The 24,536-nt window shown below is 37.4% G+C and overlaps 1 protein-coding gene across 1 annotated transcript in view; it reads right to left on the bottom strand.

Annotated features, from left to right (window-relative positions):
• IL17RD (interleukin 17 receptor D) overlaps positions 1-24,536 on the bottom strand; it is a 43,135-nt gene that overhangs the window by 11,178 nt on the left and 7,421 nt on the right. Inside the window, exons 2-9 of the mRNA XM_041465699.1 lie at positions 9,240-9,297; positions 5,903-6,028; positions 4,004-4,122; positions 3,211-3,331; positions 2,129-2,173; positions 1,883-2,034; positions 1,435-1,500; positions 526-580 (exon numbers count right to left, since the gene is read on the bottom strand). Coding sequence (XP_041321633.1) covers positions 526-580; positions 1,435-1,500; positions 1,883-2,034; positions 2,129-2,173; positions 3,211-3,331; positions 4,004-4,122; positions 5,903-6,028; positions 9,240-9,297 — 742 coding nt within the window. The remainder of the gene's footprint in view (positions 1-525; positions 581-1,434; positions 1,501-1,882; positions 2,035-2,128; positions 2,174-3,210; positions 3,332-4,003; positions 4,123-5,902; positions 6,029-9,239; positions 9,298-24,536) is intronic.

Below are 24,536 nucleotides of genomic sequence, written 5' to 3'. Positions count from 1 at the left end.
GGCTGTTTTGAGGCTGCAGCTGCCCTCTGAAATCCCTGTTTAGCTTCTCAAAACCAGGTCTGATGCATAGGCATGTGAAGCATTCACCTGACAGCTTCTTTGACCGCTGGCTTTGGTACCAGGGCTGGAGGACACAGGGGATGGCTTCAGGCTTTCATTTTTTTTTTTCATTTTTACCTTCATTGCAGTATTTCCACACTCCTGCACTCTCTGTTGTATGCAATTCAGGTTATCATTCCTCATATCCACATATACAACAAAAGGCACTTTCCCACAAAGATTTCCAATGATGGATTGATCTAAACTCCACTAAATATAAATGCACAGAGATGTACATGTGTATGCCCAAGTGTGCATCTCTACTCTTTTTTCATTAGGTCAAAAAAGCGCAGCACAATTCTCTCAATAGTCTAGATTATGGCAAACAAACAAAGGTCAAATGGAGTTTTATTTCCAACATAATTAAAACTGAATCTAAATTAATACAGCAAATATAGTATATTGTTTAAAAAACAGAATTCATACCTGGTTTTAGTGCATAGTGCATTGTTTTCCTTGTTGTATTAGTGTCATCAACCAGCTTGGAAAAGTAAAAGATTAATTTTATTTTCTGCAATATGAAAATAACTGTGACAGCTTTTATGACCAAATGTGAAGAAAGTTACTGTTCAAATAGTTAAAACTAAAGAGCAGCACAAACTAGTATAAAAAAAATTGACCAAGAAAGAGAATTCCAATTAAAAAAATAAAAATCAAAGTCCAGAAATTACGCAGGCCCACAACTTCAGTTTAAGGCACAAAGTGCTGTGCACTCGTGGAAGCAAAGCTATGGAAAGATCAAGAACATTCTGATGCCTTAAGATTCTAGCCTTTGTATTTTTATGTATTCATCCTGTACCATATTAGTATCTCTAAACTCCACATAAAGTGCTAGTTAACTGTCCTCACATTTTGGTTAGACACAACAATCCCTCTGGGCCCGTGATCCAAGGATACCCTACAGCCTCAGGCCCTGAAAAGTATAAACAAAAGTGGATTGGAGGGGAGCAAACTGGGGGAATTTGACTTCATTACCTGGAGCTGTAATTGGAGGATTAACCCCTGATATGTAAATGGACCAAACTTATATCTGAAAAACTCCTGACCATCATCCATTTTGGATGTAGCCCCCTGGGGTGGGTTCATCCACCCTTAATACAGCAGAAGGCTCCTCATTAAATATCTCTGCTTTTTTTCCTCTAAGATTGTCTGGCCTCTGTTTCTAGCTAAGGCCAAAAAAGGCATCATTCTAGAAAACTTCCTTGCCCAAGTTACTTCAGTAGGGATACTTGGAGTTCAATTCCACCAGTGTGATTTGAAATATTTTAATTTACTCCATTTTCCCATTAACATATTCACTTAGGTGTTGTACAGAAGACTGTTTAGAAATGTTACCTCAATGATATAATCCCCTGGAGACACATTCTGAAGAACACAACTTGTAGTGTCTGTGTTCTGCTCCTACATAAAGAAAAAATACTTTGCAGCAATTCACATACTTTGAAAACCTAATAAAGAATTCACATTGATTTAGAAATAGGCAGAGCACTCTTGTATTAACACACCTCAGACCAGCAGAACTAAGTCTGCACATTCACTTATGCAATTTTTTGCCTGCAGAACTGACTTGTGTTATCCAGGTCCAATGGAATCTCCAAGCCTGGCTTTGACTGATGAGTGCTACCACAGCACAGTCGTTATTTACATAAATAGCTCCAAATAGTTTTACAATTTTAAAACTGACACTATTTTATATTAAGTTTTTAAAGTTTCTGTAAGACCTTAGAACACCTCATGTTAATAGGTTTTGTGCTTTTAAGAGCTGCAAAACTCAGCCACGTACCTGTCTGCAGGTCTTTTGCTTAAACAGTCCTTCATGCTTCAGTTTGTAGTGAAGAAAGTAGTACCTAAACCCAAAGTTGTGAGGTGCATGATCAAAGGACACTTGCATGTTAAAACCTTGCTGGGTAACATTCACATTCCTTGGCTTCCAATCTGTCAGAGAAGATATTAATGAATTGCAAAATGACTCTCCAAGTACACAAACTTTTTCTAAGATTAATATATAGAAATATTGCATTTTACTTACAAGGTTTGCAGACAAGGTTTTCTGGCTGTAGTAACAACTCACATGCTACAAATATAGAGAAAAAATATTAATTATACAGTATCAAACTGCTATGCTATTTAGGCAGAAAAAGAACAAGGGCCAAAGTAGGGACTTCATAATTTTTAATACCTTCACTTCTTTCCCAGACTCTAATATGCCTGGACTAAATGCATTTTGCAAACTTAACTCCTTTGTTATGATTTCAAGTCCCTTCTCATCTTTATACGAGAAACAGAGATCCATTAATTTGAATATCACATTTCTTAGTGAGACAAAAGGGATAACACCAGGCACAGCACTTCAGGAGAGGAAGTTAAAACTAGTCTTAAATATATTTACTCAGAATAAGTAAGTATGCTGAGCACTACTCCAATGATACAGCAGTCTGTGTTAACAGGCAGACTTGAAAATACCTTAAGCAAATTTTATAGGGAAAAAAGCCCTTAGCAGGACAAACATCAACAGCTCACCTCAAAGGGCACTTGCAGTTTCTCACCATACTGTGTGAGCACTGAGGAGCTTATTCAAATTTCTTGTCTCCACCTCCAATGAGAATTGCTAAGTAATTGCAGAAATTCAACTGGATGTGCTGCTATCTAATTGTAGATGTCCTCCTCTATATCTGTCTTTAGATAACTGTTCTTAAATTGTAATCTCAAAGGCAAAAAACAACCTGCCCTTTTTCACAATGTCCAGAGAGGAGCAAACCATCTTCAAGAGTTAACCGAGAACCCCAGGAATGATCCTTCTCTAGGCAAACCTGAGATAATCTCAGGCCTACCTGAGACTTTTCTTCTGGTTGCTGCCTAACACTTATGACCACACACCACAGATTTATCTATGGCATGCAAATTCTTTCTGCTTAACACCCAGATCTTCCTTCCACAACAGTGTAAGTAACTACTTAACCCAGACTCAACCAACACCATCACCCACTACAATCCTTTCCTGGGAAAACCAAAACTTTGAGGGGAGGGAGGCCCACTGAAGAGATGATAGGCCATACTACACAAAATGCAGTACTACAGTACATGCAACACCATATCACATGCAATACTTACATCTAGTTCGGAAGAAAAATGGGTGATAATTACTTTCATTTTTAATGGAAGGAAAAGGAACAATCTTTACAAAGTAATCTGTTTCAAACTTCAAGTTTACAAAGGGCTGGGATTCCATTCCCTACAAAAAAGACAAGATTGGAACATAGTTTAAAATCAACAATCATAGCTGAAAGTATTTTTCAAAACAAGCCCACAATTTTGTAATCAAAGGCTGACATTAATATATTAAGAATCCTTTCTATACCCCTCTATTCCAAACTGACATGAGGAATCGCAATCCTTAGCTGGATGTAGACTGTTACAGATGTGCATTTGTACTCTAGTCACCAAAATGACAGTTTCCAGCTTCAGGAAAGTTTCTATCAAAAGGAAAAAGATCTGTCTCTAAAACAACAAATATCATTAATTTCACCAATAATACTTTTGGGAACCAACCAACTCTTTTACAAGGGCATGGAGCAATAGGACAAGAGGGAATGGCTTCAAACTGAAAGAGGGAAGGGTTAGATTAGATATTGGGAAGAAATTCTTCAGTGTGAAGGAAGTGAGGCCCTGGCACAGGTTGCCCAGAGAAGCTGTGAATGCCCCATCCCTCCAAGTGCTCCAGGCCAGGCTGGATGGGGCTTGGAGCAACCTGGGACAGTGGGAGGTGGCCCTGCCCATGGCAGGGGGCTGGAACTGGACTCAATGAACTGAACTTAATGACTCAAACCATTTTAGCATGATAAACAGCTTCAAGACTACTCACAGTCAAACAACACTGAAACTTTTCTTGAAACAAAGCACTTACTGTTCGTTTAAAACTGGGGCTGAGCTGCTTTGGATCTTTTAAAACCATCTGCTGGCATTGTCTTCCCTCTGATTTCAACTCCTCAAGTATTACTCGAAATCCCTTCAGGTACTCAATCCCTACAAACAGCAGGGCATTTAAACAGGAGATTAATATTTCAAAATGCACAGTGTGGTATTTTATGTAATTTGAATATATTTCATTTGTCTTTAAGAATAAAACTTATCAGTAATATTTGCATTTAATAGCTGTTGCTGTAGAGTCAGTTCTACATATTCCATCTTGCCTATCTAGAATTCAGTCTTTGGCAAGGGCTACAATTGCTGCATAGTTGTGTAAAGTTTGGAACAGAGGGGCCCATGTCTCATCAGGGGCTTCCAAATTACCACTGCAATGTAAGTTATCAGTACCTTCTTCATCTTCGGAAATACTTCATAGTAACTTCACATTTCCATTTTAACAAGCAAATATAACATTTTGCTGGCAAATTATAAAAATAGTATTTTATAAATTTTACCATAATCTCTGAGACCAGATTAAAATGGTAACAATTGTTACAACTTCTTTAGCTCTACTACAGCAAGGGCTAACAGAAAACTTTACTTAAATGGAATGGAATTTATTCCAGTGCATGTATACTTCCAGTTATTCATAACTGCTGCCAGAACTACACCCATTTTGTTCAAGTTACTCTACTACAACTTAGCACAGTGTCTTCACAATGTTCTCATCACAAAATTACTTCATTATATGACTAAACTGAGTCACAGTGATGTGAATATCCCAGGAAAATGCCAGGTATCAAAGGCACTGCACAGCTCTTTATCTCTCCCTACTCGATCTAATTGCATCTCTTCAACAGCATTACACATATTGATCAATGACAAAAACACAGCTTTTGTAAGATAAATGCTACATAAATCAAAATGGACTCATTTCAGTTTATGCTATGCTTGTCAACCCAAAAAATAAAATTCCAAATGTATAATTTTCCACCACCTCCTCTGGTTCACTAGTTTTCATGGGTTTGTGTATTTTGATTAATGTTTTATAATTTTGTAGAAGATAAAGCATTGCCAAACGTGTTCTTAGCATTCAGGGAACAAAAGTACTATTTGTCCTTACACAAAGATCCTGAAAGTGCCCAGTTCCTATGTTACCCAAGATGCCTGAACAGCAGTTCTGTCCTCAACCTGTCCAAAGGATTTACCTCTGCTGATCACAAGGAAGAACACCAGGCTTTGTTTCCATGGATGTTTGATTCATCCAGTCTGCAGCTGAGCATTACCAAATGCCTTCAACTGCACAGTTCTGCAGAATTCAGTGGAATTTTCACATATTCTTTTAAAGCCCAGAAATAAGTTTCACAGTGAAAAAGGATTTCTGCACATCCTTAATTTTGGACACTACTGCTCTAGTGGGCAACAAGGTACTTCCAGTGGAGTAATTGCGGAGTACTCTTAATCACCAGGCCTGGCAAGGAAACACATTAAAGTCTGTATAGCTGTGATTAGGTAATGTTTTCCACCTGTAAGACAATCTGCATCTTAAAGAACCCTTAAGTGTATCAGGAACTAAACTCAATCAATGCCACTGAAATGCACCAAAGCCTTAGGGCAGAAAATGAAACCAGGGACAGTTGCACAGTTCTGAAGAGTAGGAATTCACTAAACTGGGACATTAAAAAGCAATGTATGACTGCAGAGAACATCCTAGTTTTAAGGATGTTTTTGAAGCAAGTCAGAAAGGTAGGAGCTTTGCAAAGGTGTTAAGAATTCCTTTCTTTGTAGGCAGTATGCAATGATTCCAAGCATAATTTAATTATTTGACTTAATACCTATGAGCACAAAGTTATTACCAAACCCATGATCAATGAGTCCATTTCCTTCCATAACTTACCAATGGCATTTGCTGTCCAAAGGATCATCACAGCCACCTGTTCCTGGCATGCAAACTGACTGATAGTGATGTTCTGCACATCTCCAATCACATGTCTTCCCACTGAACTCAGGTAAGGAGTGCAGTCTAAAAATATGGACAAACAAACACTTTAAGAAAAACATTCTAGCTGACATAGATTCCCTAACATGTCTTCAAGACTGAACAAAGTAAAAGTACCAGTGAAGTATTTTCTATAAGGACTACACAGCAAATCTAGATGATTTTGTCTCAAGACCCAAAAGCCCACAAAAGTTCACAAATCATTGAGCACAACCCTTTCACTGGTTGCCAACCCACAGTTCACAGGACTCCCAAGGATATTACCAGTTTATATCACCAGTGTAACCTGTCCCCCATCATGTGTACTGGGACTCCCAAAAGAGAACAACTTCTCCTTGTAGCTGTTCAAAACAATATGAAGACTGACATTAATTTTGTTCATGTACAGTGCTCAAAGCAAGAGAATGCTGGTCAGTGATCAGGCACATATGAGAACAATAAACCATGTGAAGCTTGAGAACTGCTCAAGAAGTGCTTTTAACCATGATACTGCTTGATCCTGACCACAAAGAACCTGCTGCTTAAATCCATCTCCTCTCTGCCTTCCATCCTGCAGCCACATCCCTACAGACCACTTAACTGCCACTGGCTTCGCTCAGGACTGCTTTTGTCTTGTTATCCTCACAAAATACAGTGTATTCCCTAAAATTACAGTGCCACAGCTTTAGCTTTAATCAAGAAAACAAAACATAAACAAAAGACTCCTGAGTTTGTTGTTGAACTTGTTCTTTTTAAAAGAAGAAAACAACACCAGATTTTGTTACTTTTAAAGCTTTACAATATTTAGGCTCATATTTTGTGGCAGGAAGAGAAGTACTGCAAGCAGGGAATTCACCAGTATACATGAAGATGGGTGTGCATAAAGAAACATTCTGTTTCTGAACTAGTGAAACTAACAAAATCCAGAAGAAATGGATCAGTAGATTGTATATTACTGACTGATGATTAATTTTAAAAAAATGAGATAATTTATATGCTATATGTTCATCTGCAGAGAGCTTGTAGAAAAGAAACATGAAAAATCAAGTGCTATGATACACCAGTACAGGAAATTTGAATTTAATTCAGAGGTGTGATCTTAAAGGCAAGGAAAGAAAAAATATTAGCTGTAAAGGAGATTTAGAAAATGGGTTTTTACTGTGAATGACCATGGCAAGGGGTCTTTTCTCTAACTTTCACAGACATTAGAACACTCTACAACACTGCCCTTTACCAAAGCTGGGTGCTTGGTGCTGACTGCGCTGTTTGTAGAGCTCAGTTGCTATGAGTGAACTCAGTGACAGCATGAACTTCCTCTGAGGAGGATAGAGGATCTCTTTCAATGGAAAGTTTGAAGTAACTGGTTTTTGCTAGGTCTGGATCTAATTAATAGCAAGCCCAAGTTTTTTGATCCTGGTTACCAGAATTTTATGGTCAAATGACAATTTGCCAAAATGGAATATAGCACAAATGCCTCAAGTTTTACTGCAAGTTAACTGATTCACAGTTATAAAGAACAACAGTTTTAGGAAGAAAACAGCATGGAAAAAACACACTTTTTAGGAAACTACTTCTTTTACTTGAATACAAGTGACATACTAAAAATACAGACATTTCTTTTTCACCTGAATAAATAATCTAACCAAGTAATTTAGCATCATAAAACACAGTTTCTTATTTTGCTCAGCAGCAAAATAAGAGCCTTTAAACCACAGCCAGCAAGTCAAATTTTCTTTTGTGCTGGCTTATTAAAGGTAAATACATATTTCCATACCATGTGAGCTCTTTAGTCTTCATATCAGCAAACTCTTTTCCTAGTCCTGCAGAACTCAAATAACACCTTTGTCCAGGATGCACACAGTGCCAGCAGAACTGAGAATCAATACTTCCCATTGGTTAAACACAGTTTCTAGTGCCAGAATTAATGGAAAAAACATGACACATATTGGGATTTAAACAGACTCGTTGTGTTAACTAAATGTGGGGATCCCTGTTCTGACTGGTACCATTTCCTAGTTTGTGTTATGTAGATTAAAAAAAACCAAACATACTTCTTCTGCAGTGACCACCTACATCTTGTACAATCTGACACACTTACATTTGCTCTTTTTAAGTATTAAGATCAAATTAAATTTAATAAATTCACAGTGAAGGATTGCAAACTCAGGAATTAATATAAAAATAGAGGAGCAAAAGGATGATCAGAATGAAACAAATCACTATTGTTAGGTTTCCTGATGCATGCTCTCAATGATGAAACTTTATCTACATTCCGCATTTGAGGTAATTTCTTTGGGTAGGCAGGAAAAAACACCTATGACTTGCACTGGCATTAAAACAAACACTTTTAATGTAAATTAAGACCTTGTCTTGACTGTACATTGAGTTTATACATGATGGCCACTAGCTGCCCACATAAGGATCAATTCTTAATATAGTTAGCAGTCCTGCTTTGACAACTAGACAGCAAAGATGATAAAACATGTAAAATAACCCCCAACAATAAGATACAGCCATTTAGCAGATGTTTGAAGAGGTCTGAAGTATTGCAGCTCAACCTGTTTATCACTGTTACCATGCCAGAGATTACTTTATTCTCAGTTCAGCTGCAAACCCCACCACAGCTGCTACAGCTCTAAACCACCCGTGTGCACTGCAAATGTACAGGGCAGTCTTGCATTGGCCTGGGCCTTGAAGACTGTAGCTAATGAAAGGTTCCCACTGATTCAACTAAATGAAAAGAAGCTATTCAATATTCATACTCAATATTAATCCTTGCAAAGACAATTTTTTTAAATATATTACCTGTCTACAAATACAAACGAACACATTTTCTACCTCAAGACACACATTATGCCATTTTCACCCAAAATTACACATCAGAGAAAAGCTGCATAAAGCTCAAAATAATCCTTTCCTATGTCCTTGTGTGTACTGAACCTTTCACTGACTATATTTTTCACAGAATAAAATAATTTTCTATAATGTTTCAGTCAAATACCAGGCAAATTATGTAGGCCAACCTGAAACAGAAACTTCTACAGATTTTTAGATAGTTTCATTATCAGTAAGACACAGGAGAACATCTACCAGACCCAGCCGACACAAATTTTCTAGATTTTAAAATTATGTCAGTATTTTGACATTATTTTGCTTATGCCATTCTTAGAGCCATTTTAAGAGACATGTTGCTATATATTGACAACTGTGATGGAGTCCTTGATTTCTGTGAATATAGTGCAGATTTTCAACTTACTGTCATATTTAAAGGTGATGTTGAGTAGTCCATTGTTCTTTGTGACTGATGACAGCCCCTGTAGAGGAAAAACAAAGACATGGAAAGTCTGAATTTAGTATTTGCATGAAGACATGAAACTGTGGCTGGTGTAGTATGATCTGTCCAGTAAATGGGAATCACAGAAGCTTATTTTTGGGAGAAAATGATGTGATATTCTCAACTTCCACCATCTGGGTGAATTGTGCATGTACAAAAAACAAACCTTTAATCAAGGTTTAATGACAAACCAGACGGGGTTCTGGCCCGGAAACAGGGTGGGGGAGGAGAGGAGAGAGGCCAAAGAGCTGGTTTCCACTCACAGCCATGAAAAAGAGCATCAGAAGTTCCAAGAGAGTGACACTGCAGAAACCCATCATGCTACCTCAGACACTTTTCTTTTATCAAATACTGTCAAAGCAAACTGAAGACCAGCCAGAGAACTGCTCTGCCAGGGAGAAACCCTTGATGAGTCTGCTGTCTCTTCTCTACTTAGAGAAAAGAACTTTGGCCCTCAGACATGAAATACCTTCCCCTTCAGAAAGCACTGAAATTGTTTTTGAAACACAAAATGCAGCATCACCCTCACAAGACACCAAGCTGAAAATTGGAATACTGATTCTTATGATACAATATCATTCCCTGAAAGGCAAAACACATAATATTTACCATTAGCTTTAAAAAAATACCACCCATTTACACAGAATTGTATCTGGGTTCACTGCTACAATGCAAACAGCAAAAGTCATCAGTAGAAAAGGCCAGCAGCAGGAATTAGATGTTGTCAGGATCATGTCTGAGCACTCCCTGTGTGCCTCTGCACAGTCAGACCCAGGCATGTACAAAGAAAAACAAGGCAGGAGTTGTCAAGTTAAAAAAAAAAAAAAAACTTAAAACATTTCCTAAAGGATGAAAGAAATTCAAACTTTGATAGTACTGTTACAAGTTAAATTTGTAATCTCACTTTCTTCTTAGGTAGCTTTTAATTGTTTAAGTTTGATTTAGTTTGGCATTGAACCAGCTGTTATACAAAAAAGCTTCCTGAAACAGGAAGGAGTCTTTCTTTTCAGTTGTAACTTTTCTATTAATACCTGTTCTAGTCTGACTCACTTTCTGTTTCTCTAATCTTTATTAAATGTCATTTAACTTACAGCAAAACAAAGACATGATTTATTTGATTAAAAAATCACAGAAAAGTAACTACTGACTTTTTATAAAGGGAGATAAACCATCAAATCAATTGTTACTTGTCTTCTTTTTGTCCTAGAGCTGAAGGTTTGGGAGACATGAATTCTACTAAACTCCACAGAAAATTAGCACATGTATTTTTATTCATTAGGTAAGATTTTTATATGCTATATTAAAATAAAGAGGCAACACTTCTCCTTTAATTGACTTTCTACTGGGATAATGGTGATATAACAAAATATGTAACAGTATAAACATAAAGAAATATACCACAAACATTGATAATTTAGACGCAGACAGACATAACAGAAGCCAAACTCTGCTGAACCTATGCAGCACATAAGACTCACTAGTGGCAAAAATTTACCCTCAAGTGTAGAAAAGGTACAAAAAGGCTGCAGTAATTAGTGAGAGAATTAGGGTCACCCCAAAGTATTGAATTAAATAATTGTTATTTTAGTTAGAAGTTAAAACATGTAAGCTACTCAGATAATTTCATCATGCTCAACTGCAGCATTCACCCCTCAAGGACTTACTGCTGTGAGTTTAAAAATATATTCTTCTAGGAAGCATTCCCCTGGTTTTGAATTAAAGTAATTGTGCTATTTAGGTGGCTTATAGCTAGAAGAACTTGTTTAGAGCATCTTACTTCAAAACTATAAATACTAATGTTATGGCCTCAGGGTTCTGAATTCTCAGCTAATTGTCCCTGCCATGGAAGGGGGGTTGGAATTAGAGAATCTTGAAGGTTCCTTCCAACCCAAACCATTCTGTGATTCTATCATTAATTAACCAAGAACATTTGTTGAATTTCCATTTGTTTAATTTAATTTATTCTGAACTTTACTAGAAAACAAGTCTTTGTATTCCTGGAGCTTTTCCTACAAAATCACTGTGGTCTACATACCTCTATACATGTGGACTGAGAAGAAATACATAGGAAAGAAAACAGCCAAAACATCTTTTCTGAAGAATTCTAGACCACTGATCTTTGAACAGATAATCAAAGTTGAAATGAACACATATTAAATTACAAATAACCTTATTTGTCAAAAAGCTGGGGGAGCAGAGGAGGCATTAGCCACATGAAATCTCACATTACAAGAGCTCAAAGCACAGAACTCTACAGAAAACATGATAAGCTAAAATCCAAATCCTGTATCTATACTGGCCAAGCAAGCCAGGAAGAATTTCCATCACACACCTCAAATCACAGAGATCAATGTTGGATTTGTTCCTCAATCTGTATAAACAGCCTGAATAATTAAGATCCCCAGATATCCCAAGGCAGCACAGAATTAAATGAGAGCAATACACATCATCTCCTGAAGAATGAATAGCTCATTTGGGTGTTCAAGGCATGCACAGGCATTTCATTATATTTAAACATCCATCTTTCAACATGAAAGAGCACAAGTATTAATAAAAGACAAAGACTATTGTATGAAGTCTTAACCTCTATTCTTGTTTGTTTATATTTTTCTAATACCCAACCCTCATTTATAGTAACAGCTCAGTAATGAAATGCACTTATGACAACTCTTTCACCCATTACTAGGCCAGAGAGAAACAAAGTTAGGATTACATATTCAGAAATAAAGCTAAAATGAAATTTGTAACCACAGGAACTAATTGTGCCTCCAAGAGAAGTTAAATTTAACTCATGTCTGCCGCCAGAGGCATAAATTAAATACAGTTGAATGAAATGAAAACTCTGTTTGATTTTATTGAACTTTCCCCTCCTCTTTTTAACCTAGAACATATAGTGTTTCATATTTGAAAGAAACATCTATTTTTCATATCTGGCAATTCCTGCCAGAGATAGCATTGGTGATATAAACGGATGGGTGATTTCAGAATAGTCCTATAACTAATCTTTATTACAAACAATATTGAAATATACTCCAACATTCTTCTGTTGAGCAAACACTCTTTCATTCAAAAAAGCCAATTCATATGTGTGGCTAGGTACTGTCAGGCAGCCACTTGAACATAAATACAGGGAAACAGAGAGAGATGCTAGCACTAATTACAGCAATCTGGTGGAGAAGGTAGGAAATCACTACGCCTCAAGCACAGCCTTGTGCAGCAGACCAAAACAGTAATCATGATTCATCTTTCACATGTTGTTCATCAACACACACATGGTCCTAATTTCACACTCCCATGAGGCAAACTGAAGGGACAATTGTTTTTGAACTTTAGCATCAAGAAGAATAATCAATGTTTATCATGCTCATTGCTCAGTAAAACAAGGGCTTTATATTTGACATCTGCTCTTCTTCTTTCAAAGCTTTATTGATGCTTTCAACCAAGAAAAAATATTTTCTATTTCTAGAGTCATCAGTAAAATGATGAATTATCTGTATTATTTAGATGCCTGCATTTTGAATTGCTTTCAAGAGAATATAACAAAATACATAATCCATGTTGATGTTTGTAAATTGTGTGTACTCCACTGACTGCAGAATGAATTCTAAGCCCTGGGTGGGTAGGTTTGTACTGTTATTATTTATAAACTTGGTGTGACTGACAACTGCAACCAGGAATTTTGTTCAGATTTACCTCTTTATATATACATTTTTATACATATATATTCCTGCACTGCATGCACAAAATATGGGAATAGCATTTTAAAACACCTCTCAGTGACACTGTAGAAATAAGTTTTAACTTAAGTGAATTAAAGTGAATTAATGCAGCAGACTTCTTGGCGCCTATTTCATATTTTAAAGAGGAACCTAGACTCTTCTAAATAGGTTGGTTTTAACTTCTTTTACTAAGTTGGCAGCTTTTGTGTTTGTTCTTCTGTAAGCAGCATTATTTACAAGAAGCTCACAGATTTTGGTTGGTTCTCTGCTGGTGGCTGTTTAGTGTTTCACTGCTTCATCCAGAGCCACTGCACAAAGTTCAGCTGCAGAGGAGCTGAGTGTGTCTCCAGAGCACCTCAAATTCCACCTGAGACACCAAAGGCAAAGCACTGCTTTCACTTCACTGTAAATAATACATTGGCTGGGAGAGAAAACCATCACTTGTGAGCATGATGGAACATCTTAGAATAACAGAAGCATTTAGGCTGGAAAATACTTTTAGATCACTGAGTCCAACCACCAATGATGGTTTTACGGTTGACTTCCTACATTTTGTAATTACATTTTGCCTGAACAATCCTTCTGCCATTTTGACTAGATATGGTTTTCTCAATGTCCTCCTATCAAGAAAAAATATTGAATTGAACAGCTGCTGGCTTAAATCCCACCAGGGGAGGAGTGGTCCTGAAAGGTATTCATGATATTCATTTCATGGGGTCTTTGGGGATTTTTGAGGTGCAACATGCTGGCTGAAGAGCATAAGCCACAGCTTATCCCATCAGAACAAAAGAAAACAGAAAACCCACCAAACCAAACCAGTAAAAACACCTTTCCATTATGCCCCATTCCTGCCTGGCTTCATTTCTATTTTCAAAAGGCAGTGGAAGGTTGTCTTACACTGCTCTGTCTGACAGAGCAGTGAGAAACCATTGCAAAGAGAAATACTACAAGAAGTATTTACAGCACAGCTCTTCAGATGCAGCACGGCCCCGTGCAGCTGTTCACTGAAATGATGTGAACTGGTTTCTTGAAGGAACAGGCAGCTATCAGGGGCACAACAACAGAGGAAGCAAGTTTAATCTATACTGCTCACCACCTACCGTGAAAATCTTAAATCTCTGAGTCACACTCAGGAATTTAATGCAGCAAAGCACGACACAGAATGGGCAGTATCAGCTCTGATTTCTCTCATGCAATTTGAAAGTTTGCCTAAGAAGTTTTCTATTGTTTGCACTGACACAGTTTATTTTTTCCAACATTCTTGTGCAAATTATGTTTGGTAAATTAAAAGCGTTCTCAAAACAACCAAAAGGCCTCCAGAAGTTAACAGAATAAATATTTTCAAATACAGCCCATTTCCCACAAACAATACTGAAACATGCTGGTCTCAAGATATTTGGACAAAAGCCAAAAGTCTGTAGAAAAAGCAATGTTCTCTTAACTGTGGGACCTGACCCCTGGCAACAGAATTCCAAGAAAAGATGAGGTGTTTGGGGAGGGGAAGGGGGAGAAAAAGCAATGCCAAGACAGGTGCAGGAGATGTGATTATGAGTGGGAACGAAAGGGGCTACAAATGGTAAAGCTGCTTTTAGAGGGACCCAAGACAAATTAGTTTGAGAAACACTGACTTATGCTCTAAACAACAAACAGAATAACACATATCTGAAATAATGGTGAAGAAATGAATGAAACCTGTAGTGGATGTTTACTGCTTAACACACTGCAAAGCACACTGTCAAATCAAGCTGACTATTCCACTCAGAGTGTGTTTTTCTCCTTCTGTAGGAAGTTATCCACAACCTCAGTCAATCCATAGGGTTCCTCACACTTACTGGAATGATTGCATGAGCACTGAATTTTAGCTTATGCCCAAGCACTTCTAAACTAACCTGTCCATGAAACAATTAAACAGTCTCTTTTCATTCATTTTATTGGCTGTGCACTTACTGTGCACACAAAGACATAGGCTGAGGCACAGTCTTTGTCTCATAAAGATGCTGAAAGACAGAAGACAAACAAGAAAATGTTTCAAGAAGTGAGTGAAGCATGATAGATCAATGGATATATGTTATATTAACATATATATCATGTATATGGGTATGTTCATTCATTCCTTTTGCTTACCACATTAAGAAATTATGTAGCTTTCAGAGGACAGAACATCAGGGAAAAAAGAAAGCAAAGAAAAATACTTCAGAGTTACAAATTGTATCTTTCAAGATTTTATGCACATAAAGGTTTGCTGCTTCTCCTAAATGAGTAAGTACTTCCAAGTGAGACAGATCCAAAAAGAAAGTCTTTGCCTTTAAAGCTGAGCAAATGCAGTGGCACCTGGAAAACCACTAAAGGAGCCTATTTCCAAAATCATAAACAGTTCCCTAACAATTTTTTGCTGCCAAATTCCTACCTTTCAGTCTGGAAACTCCAGAGCACAAGCTCTCAGTTTGATTTCAGTTTCATCCAAAGGAACAGAAAATCTGTAAAAGTAACTAGGACTGACTTCATAGCTTCAGTTTTAAGCTTCAGCCAGAACACAATCCACAATTATGACTAATTCAGGGTGGGTTTTTCACTCTTCGTTTCTCAATATAATGCCAAAGTGCACATACACACACACACACACAAAAAAAAAAAATCAATTGGGAAACCGTCATCAAATGTGGATTTGTGGATTTATTCATAACTGCTTGACCTACAGAAAATTCTCATCTGAAATTTACTGCAATGTTGGACACTTTTATTGCAAACAACCTCAGAGCAAGCAGACTACAAATACCTATTTGCAGTAGAGGGTGAGTTTAACCAATTGGTAACTTCTGAAAATGGTAAAAACAGCTGCTTTCAAGGAAATCCTTAAAGCAGAAGATCACATAAAGGTTGGAATGTGAAAAATTTGACACAGCACATCTATTTTGTTTTGATATTGTATTCAGACAATGTTTCCTCACAGATATTTCTCCTGTACTATTTGAAAGTCACTGAAATTCTTTGTGAGTTTGCCATCAGAAAATATGAAATGCATGTCCTTAGAAAGTTCACTTTAGTTCTTATGTAAGCATGAATGAAACACACAGGCACAAGTACAGAAAATATTACATATTCACAAGAGACCATGACTGCAAAGAATATTAATGTACATTGGTTTTGTAGGACCAACATATAAATAGACCAAAGCCTTGGCTCAGGAGAATGTGGTGCCTAGGTAATTTAGCAATAACTGCACTGATTAAAGTGCCACAGAACTCATAAAACTTTTTAAGTAGATAGGATTTGGGATTCTTCCATCTTAATCCCTCCCTTTGAAATAACACAATTATTTTGGACATAAAAACCTATTCTTAGGGATTTAGAAACACACAATTGTTTAGAAACACACACTCATCCATGAGATTTTAAAATTAATTCATAAGCAGTATGGTTCTAGTCCAGGAATAACCTTGCCAAAACGCCATGCTCTAGCTTTAAAGAATCATTTGCCAGTCACCAATAGTGCTCTTAATACTTCACATGAAACTTGTTTTTACAGGAGATGAAGCAAAAAACCAACTTTCCTTAAAGTAACACAAGGATCTCCTCCCAAATTTCCCATCCTTGTGAGCTACAGAACTCAAAAAGCCTTGGGCAATGAGAAGCCAGGACCTGAAATGTGGCACTACTCAGTGGCAATGAACAGGAGCCTTTGGCACTAAGTTCACTATCGGGGGGACACAAGAAGTGCTACATTTATTCCATACACAGCCATGCTTTACATTTTGCTCATCAGAAGTGAGAAGCAGGTTGCTGCAGTCTCAGAACACACAAGCATGATGACTGCTCCAGACTTTTGTACTGTGGATGAGTAGAAAAAAAAGCCAGAAAAATGGAGGGGCCATCGTGTCAAATACAATGACCAAAAACACTTTTGGGTTAGAAGTAAATGTTCTTGTACATCACCTGTGCTAATAAAACCAATTACCTTTCCCTCCAAATCCTAGGAAGGAATCAAGTACTGCTCCCTTTCTTCTCTGCCCTCAGGTAATGGAGAAGCTGCAGGCAGACTCAAGCCTCAGCTGTGCTGCCTTTCCCTCAGCTGTGTTATGGAGACAGGCTTGGGCTCCTTTGCTGCTCCACTTTTTTACACCCACCTCCCAAAATCTCTGCCAAGAGAGATTCTTACTGCTGAACGATGCACTTTTAGGAAATAATTCCTTCTCAAAGCCTCTGTCTAGTCCACAGAGAAGATGAAAACTGCTCCAAGCTTAAGCAGTAATACACTGAACAGAGAGGATTAGAAGGTCCAGTGCTTGCTGTGTACTGATGTACATGGCTGAACTTCAGAGACATAGGCAGATACTTTTGGTGGCTGCAGATTTAAAGCTTTGGCTGCCAGGGAATTTTTACACCCCTGGTTCCCCTCTACAGAGTACAGCCATCATATCTGCAGCCAAAAAGACTCCATTTGGAAGTGTCAGAGACAGACACAAAGCTGCACAAACACTTCTTGCTCACCTGAAGGATACTTGGAAGAAATAGTAGTAAAATACTCCAATATTCCAGCTACACCAGCCTGTCTCTCCAGGCAAACTGGAGCTCCCCCACTTACAGACAAGCAGGAAAAGCTCCACCAAATAATCAACACCAGGAATTTAAACACAACAAAATAAAACCATCCAAAACACAGTTTTCTGAGGAAACATTTGTGAGAACGTTTCTGAGAATTGCCAACCTTGAATAAAGTTCACCTTGTGATTCAACCACTCCTTCCCACTGAATAGTTTCTGCCATCAGGATTCTTGAGGCTTTTCACAATGAAAAAAAGGATGAAGAGAAGACAGAATACATTCAAATTTTCCTGTGTGCTCGTCTACCTTCAGTTCTTGAATTTAAAAAGCATTAAGTATTGCTAAATTTTACTGTTGGAAAAAAAAAAAATCAGGGCAATATGTGTGTTTTAAATATATCTGTACTGGCAAACTCTTTAGGCATTCTGTGCTATCAAGTCCCATGCAGTGTTTAACTACTATAAAAGGGAATTTAGACACAATATTTGAAAGAGAGTTTTAAGGTTTGAAATGGCACTGAAACTCCAGTCTGACTGCATTCAGTTTCCACTGCTGAAAATCACACCCTACGGATAACCCACTTCATAATACACTTGATCTAGCTAAACACTTCAAGAGATCCATTTTTTCCTGAGTATTTCATGTTAAGTGCTTTTGGAAGTTGGCCAAAGCAAAGGTTACACATCCTATCTGTACATGGCCAGTTCATAACTGCCCTTTTCATACTAATTAATACAGTACTTGACATGAAATGTGATATCTGCTAAAGCACTGACACAACCTGTACCACAACCTGCTTGGGCTCTGAATTACTTCACTGGTGCCATTTGCTTAAGTACTATTTACCTCTTGCAAGATTTCCATTCTAAATCTTTTTCTATAACCTTGGAACACTTTTTGTTCTTTTATTATTGATTTAAATTGCATTATCTGACTAAAAAGCAAACAAACAAAAAAACCCACAAACCCATGGCAAAGAAAATCTGTATGTTGAGAACATTTAAATTTTTAGTCAAATCAAATTTTTTGAAATTAAAAATTTCAATACTCACTAATAAATAATAATAGGAAATCGTACTGTGGGAAAAATTACACGAACATTAAAATCAAATGTCTGAGGTACAAATGCAGGCTTGGCATATGGATCTGTTCTGTCATGGCCTACTCTGACAAGATGCAGGAAAGGTACAAAGTCAATTTAGCCTCAGGAAAAATACCCCTGCTGTGCTGCACTAAAGAAATACCTCCGGCTTCCACACAAGCAGCACCAATAAGATCCAGACCATTCCACACTGTCCTTAAAAGCCAGAGGAACCTGCAAGGAGGGTATCCTAAACTGTCATTTCACCCGTCTCATTAAAATTATAAAAACATAGAAATTTTAAAAAAAATCCTCTTAGAATCCCACATCAAGCAATGAGCTGCTCAAGTAAGCAGAGCACATGAGAGGCAGGTTTCAGCTCATGTCCTTCCATGAGACTCACAGTAAATAACAGGTTCCACAATTAATCCTTTGATCAAACTTTTTTTATCTTCAAAAGGTAGAAGTGCTTTGTTTTTACATACAGACTTAATTAATTATTTTTTAGCCTACACCTCAGATAATAAAACTTTTCCATACTGCCCAAATTAAGTAATAAATCTTCACCCTATTAAGGTTTGTTTCCTATTTTGTGTTCCTGCAAAGTCGAAAAAAATTCCACATACCTGAATAACTTACTTGATGTAGGGTTGAGTATTTCAGGATGTTAATACATGATAAAGATAAAAATATACATCTTTTTTTCTGCTGGTTTTCATGTTTCCTGGACAAACGTGTCCATTTAAAATGTAGTTAATTGAAATGCTTTAAATACTTCAAAACACAGAGCTGTTTGAGTACCACTTAACACATGAAAAACATACAAAATTTCTGCTGCTTGAAGTTTCCATTAATAAAATTACAGTCCATGGATCTCACACTTTATGATACATTTGAAGAGGAGACAACCTGAAGAAATGCACTGAGCTGGAAGAACCCAACAAACACATAGGAATTCACACTCTTAAAAACCCAACCAACTACAAACACAAAGCTCTGAGACTTTGAAGCAGTTTGGCCACTGCACAGCAACTCATCAAATTGCTGCTTACTTGGCACACAGAGGTACCTGAGTACACATTTCTACTGTTCCTTCTGCCTTGAAAAGGTTAAGGGATCAAGAGTGAAATAAAGAAAATACGTGACATTAATAAGTAGTATCTGCCCATAAAATACCATAAAGCAAAAAAACATATTTGAAAGAGCTTATACTCTTCTTAAATATTTCTATTACATGGATATTCACAGTGATTTTCCTGAAATCAGACACTTTCACCCTAGACCATAGACTGAAGTGATTTGAAATGGAAATATTTCCTGTCCACTCACTGCCAGTTTCTGTTCCCAGAGTGATATAACAGATGACATCCAGTACAATATATTCTTTTATTAACCATAAATTTGAGCCTGCTTTAGGGATTTGAAGTGTTCAGTTTCATGCTGAAAAAATGTAACATTATCCACAGACCATCAGCATGTGTAACAAAAACAGAGCCACAGGTTATGTGACTTTGATCAAATTATGACAAAATTTCATCTGAATTTAAAAATTCTTGGAAAAGCATTTACACTAATTGTTTAACCTTTTATTTTGAAAGATCCACGCACACTATCTGATCTTTTCCTGCAGGAAGTAGTCACTGTCACTTCTAAGAAATGAAGTCTCTTTACAGAATGACAGTGAACAAGTTGTCTTCTGGCATTCATCTTATTTAAGAAGCCAGAATGCAATGTAAGTTTTAAGACAGCAGTTAAATACACAGATTAAAAAGTTAAATTGAACCTGTGTTTCTCTTAACAAACTTTCATTTGATTCCTTTCTATCAACATTGAACTGAACATATATGTAGCTAATCCTAAAACACTGAACAGGAAGATACAAAATACAATCACATTATTGTATTAAATTGAGAAGTAGACCCAAAGATCATCAAGTTTCACTTCCAGTAGAAATTATAGCTTTTAACAGGAATACTACTTGGATATAATTTTAAGATATGTTCATGGAAATAAATATTTTTTGTTGCAGTGAAACCTAACCACAGTGGGAGGAGAGGGAGGAATCACACCTAGAAATCCAAGTCAGCTTGCCACAGACAAGACACAGATAAACTACTGGGGTCTGCATACTGAAGCTTCAATGGTTTAATGAAATATAATAAACAATAAATAAAAGATGTAAACCAAATGCAATGTGGTTACACTGAGCAATCATCATCCACAGCTAGACAATATTGGATGCACATCCAGCATTGCTAGACAATATTGGATGTTATTCTATCACTTATTTGGGGCTTTGATTCTTATATTTACTGCCAGAAGGTAATAAAAAGAAACTTCTGTCATTGCAGCTCATTCTTTAGTGAGCTGAATGTCCCATTTTCAAACCTCTGCATGACATTTCACGGCCAGTGGTCCTTAATGAAAAAGAACCCCAAAAGTGAATGGCATGATTACTGAATTACTCTTACAAATGCAACTATAAGGAGAAACCTAAGCTATCCCAACTTGCATTATTCCTCTCTAATGAATAAAAGATAAAGGTTTTGTTTCCTTTGATGTTCTGAAGAAGCATGGAAAAATAACTTTTCACCTGTTAAGGGTCTGGCTGAGTTAGGTGTTTGTTTTTTCTTTTTGTTTCTCATTTTAACTCTTTTCATACTTAACCTATTCCTCCTGTCAGAAGGTAAACTAAGCTAATTATTAAACACCACCAACATAAGTTGTTCAAAACAGAGAATTAAACAATAAAGCAAAGTTGTAACTACGCAATAGATCATTTTACTGGTTCTTTGAAAAGTATCTTAGCTAAACTTTTTGTAGTAAACAACAGAAAAAGCAAAACCCTAGATACTCTTTTGTAACTAAAGCATAATTTGTGAAGCAGTACCAGAAGTCCTCAGATAAAATTTTAACAGAGTAAACAAAATGAAAGCTCCTTATAATGGGGAATAATCTTCAACTGTACTCCCTAATTACACAAATTTGCTCATAGACACTGTATTCATAAGAGATGCTGTCTTTAAAGCAAGGTAAGAAAAAGAGAGTTAGTAAAAGCCACGGGGTCGTTCTGTCATTTTAGTGGTAAACTGACCAAATTCCATTCCCAAACTATAGGCTGGCTGGTGAAGTGCCCCCCTTGGGTTACAAATGAATACACTGCTCTTCATTTCCTGGCAGGAAGGGCTGTATAGCGTTACCGTGAGCTCTCTATTCCACCACGGAGTTGGCTGCATTTCAACAGATGCTGAAGTGATTTCTGAAACATTATCATCTTCTTGCTTGTGAAAAACTCACTGTTAAAAACGCTCCTATGAAAAATGTTGAATAATTTATATGCTCATTATACTAACCTCAAACTCTTTTGATGAGATACCTTTAACAGAATACCTAAATTAACACAGCTTAAGGGTGGGAATGTTAAAAACATCTGAATAGCTACATGGAACACTGGGCCTAATCACAAAAATAGCCTGGGGATTTCCTGGCTCCCCTGTCCAGTTCCTCTGCCTCCATGCTGTAGTTCACCAATTCTGAACATACACTTAACATAAATGCATGGGGATCTCATTTTATCCATGTCATTCAAATTACTCCAGTTGTGAAAAGGGAAGAAGGAAAAAAAAAAAAAAAAAAAAAATTCAAGTTGCTTTAAAAATGTGATTTACATTGCAGCTCACAAATAGGTGCATTAAAGCAGGTGGGGAGAGAAAGGCAAACACCAACACCAAAGTGGGAGGAAACAGATGGGAGTGAAAATTTCACTAAGCAGCTTCACTGCTGAGTCAATATAAAACATATCTACACCCCTGAGCCACAAAAGAGATAAACTCCATTGAAAGTTAATAGGAGTTAGGGCACTCCACTCTTTTTCAGAATCCCACTCCAAGCTTTTAAGGGTCTGCTCTCCCTTACAGGCTGAAGCTTAAATCACACATTTACACCCTGTGTCTCTCAAACTTCAAGGCACAAGCACAAGCTTGAAAACTTTGCCAAAAAGGTTTGTGATTCAGCAACACCCCCTTTCCACACTGTATTTAAAGTTCATCCAGACAGAGCACCCTTTATGCTCAGCACAAATTGCACAATTTGCCAGTTTCAACTTCATCCTCATTTTGTTACCACTGCCTACAACTGGGGGCAAGCCCAGACAGGAAGATAAAACTGATTCCCACAGAAGCTGCAGGAATAGGAAGCAGTGCAGGCAGGCTTTACAAGGGCTGTGAGGCAAGATACAGACTGGCACCTTAATAGCTCAGACAGAGGAAAAGAATGGAATTCTTCACGGGCTGGGCAGCTGTAACCAAAGCTACTCTGGTACCTTTGATTCTTCATTGCCTGGGCAGCTGTAACCAAAGTTATTCTGGTACGCTTGAGGGGGGAAAAAACCCACAGAATCATTAAGGTTGGAATCAAGGAAATTTTTCCTGTGGAATAAACAAAGACACAACTTCACAGCACACTCCCCACTTCACAAGAACACATTACATGGGTTGTTCCAGGATACCCCAATGCAACAGTGAGACTGACAGCAATTAGCAACAAAGCCTAAGCAGCAGCCACCGCCCAGCTGTGGGCCAGCTGTGCCCCCCAGCCCTGCTCCTGCTGTTCAGCTCCCTGCTGCACTTTAGGGTGGCTCTGTGCAGCACTGCCCCTGCTGAGGACAGCACCCAAACCCTCCCCATGTGATGTGCACTGTGAACTTGTGACCCGTGTCACCAGGCAGAGGCATCCCCAGGGCCACAAGCAGCAGCCAGGAGCCTTGCACCACCCAGCCCTCGCGAGGAGCCAGCGCCAGCAGCTCCGTGCCAGGCAGTCCCCCTGCCACCTGCAGTATGAAGGAAAACCCCATCAAAACAAAAGTCAAAGTTGACACTGACTTTAATAGGTAGGGTTTTAGCTCTTTAAGCAAAACAGCCAAATAAAACCAAAAGGAAATCCCTTAGTTTTCCATGTTTGAAAGGAAAACAGATTGGGGTGTTTCTCCAAGCAGATGACAGAGGCCTGCTTGGAGTTTGCTTAAACCACTGTCTAATATTAAAAGATCATGTGACTGTTGTAAGTTTCTAAAGTTGTGGGGTTTTTTTATGCCTTCTGGTTCCAGACCAGTCACACCTGGAATTACATATGTTTAACTGAGCAGCTGATAACTTATAATTTTAAAAATTTAGAAGATTAACTGTTTGGATCTATAGATTTTCATATTATGCTTTCCATTAGCTACACTTACTTCACATGTAATTTTAACCTGCATTATTTGGAAAAAAAAATTCTCTTTTAGCCCATGCAAAATTAAGGTTTTAAAAAGGGGACTTTCACAAATCAGGTAACTCCTCAGTATTTTATATACAAATAGCTGAAACTTCAGTATAGATAAGCAAACACAGAACAAATTCTCCTTCATAAATACCAGAATTCAACCTAGCAAGCTCCTCATCTTGGAATTCCATAACTTTTAAAGGAAATATAGAAAACATATGGAAATATTACGCTATAATTACAAAACTCAGGAAAATAAATTTTATAAAGGCAGGGTGAACTTTAAGCATCAATATGAGTTTGGGATTTAGTTTGGAGAACTAAAATCCTCCATTTGAAAATACAAAGCAAAGTTAATTAGAAAACACAGTTTGAGCAAAGAGGGCTCTTGCCAAGAGTTCTTAGAAAGGATCACCTTGAATGTGTTTGATGCTGAGGCGACACCATAACTTTTCTTCACACAAAAGCAGTCATCTACAGAGCACAACCAGATGTTAAGTTTTCTTTTCTTAGTTTCTGTAAACCTCTGTGACCTCTCTCAAATTAAAAAAGGGAATAGCATTTTTAAAGCCACAGGAGCTATAATTAGTGAAGCATTCTAAGGATTTTCATTAATTCA

The sequence above is a fragment of the Pyrgilauda ruficollis genome, unplaced genomic scaffold, assembly GCF_017590135.1.
Source record: "Pyrgilauda ruficollis isolate IOZ18807 unplaced genomic scaffold, ASM1759013v1 scaffold10, whole genome shotgun sequence".
Lineage (NCBI taxonomy): Eukaryota > Metazoa > Chordata > Aves > Passeriformes > Passeridae > Pyrgilauda > Pyrgilauda ruficollis.
The sequence above is the reverse complement of the archived record's forward strand: the minus strand, read 5'-3'. Positions and strand labels throughout refer to the sequence as shown.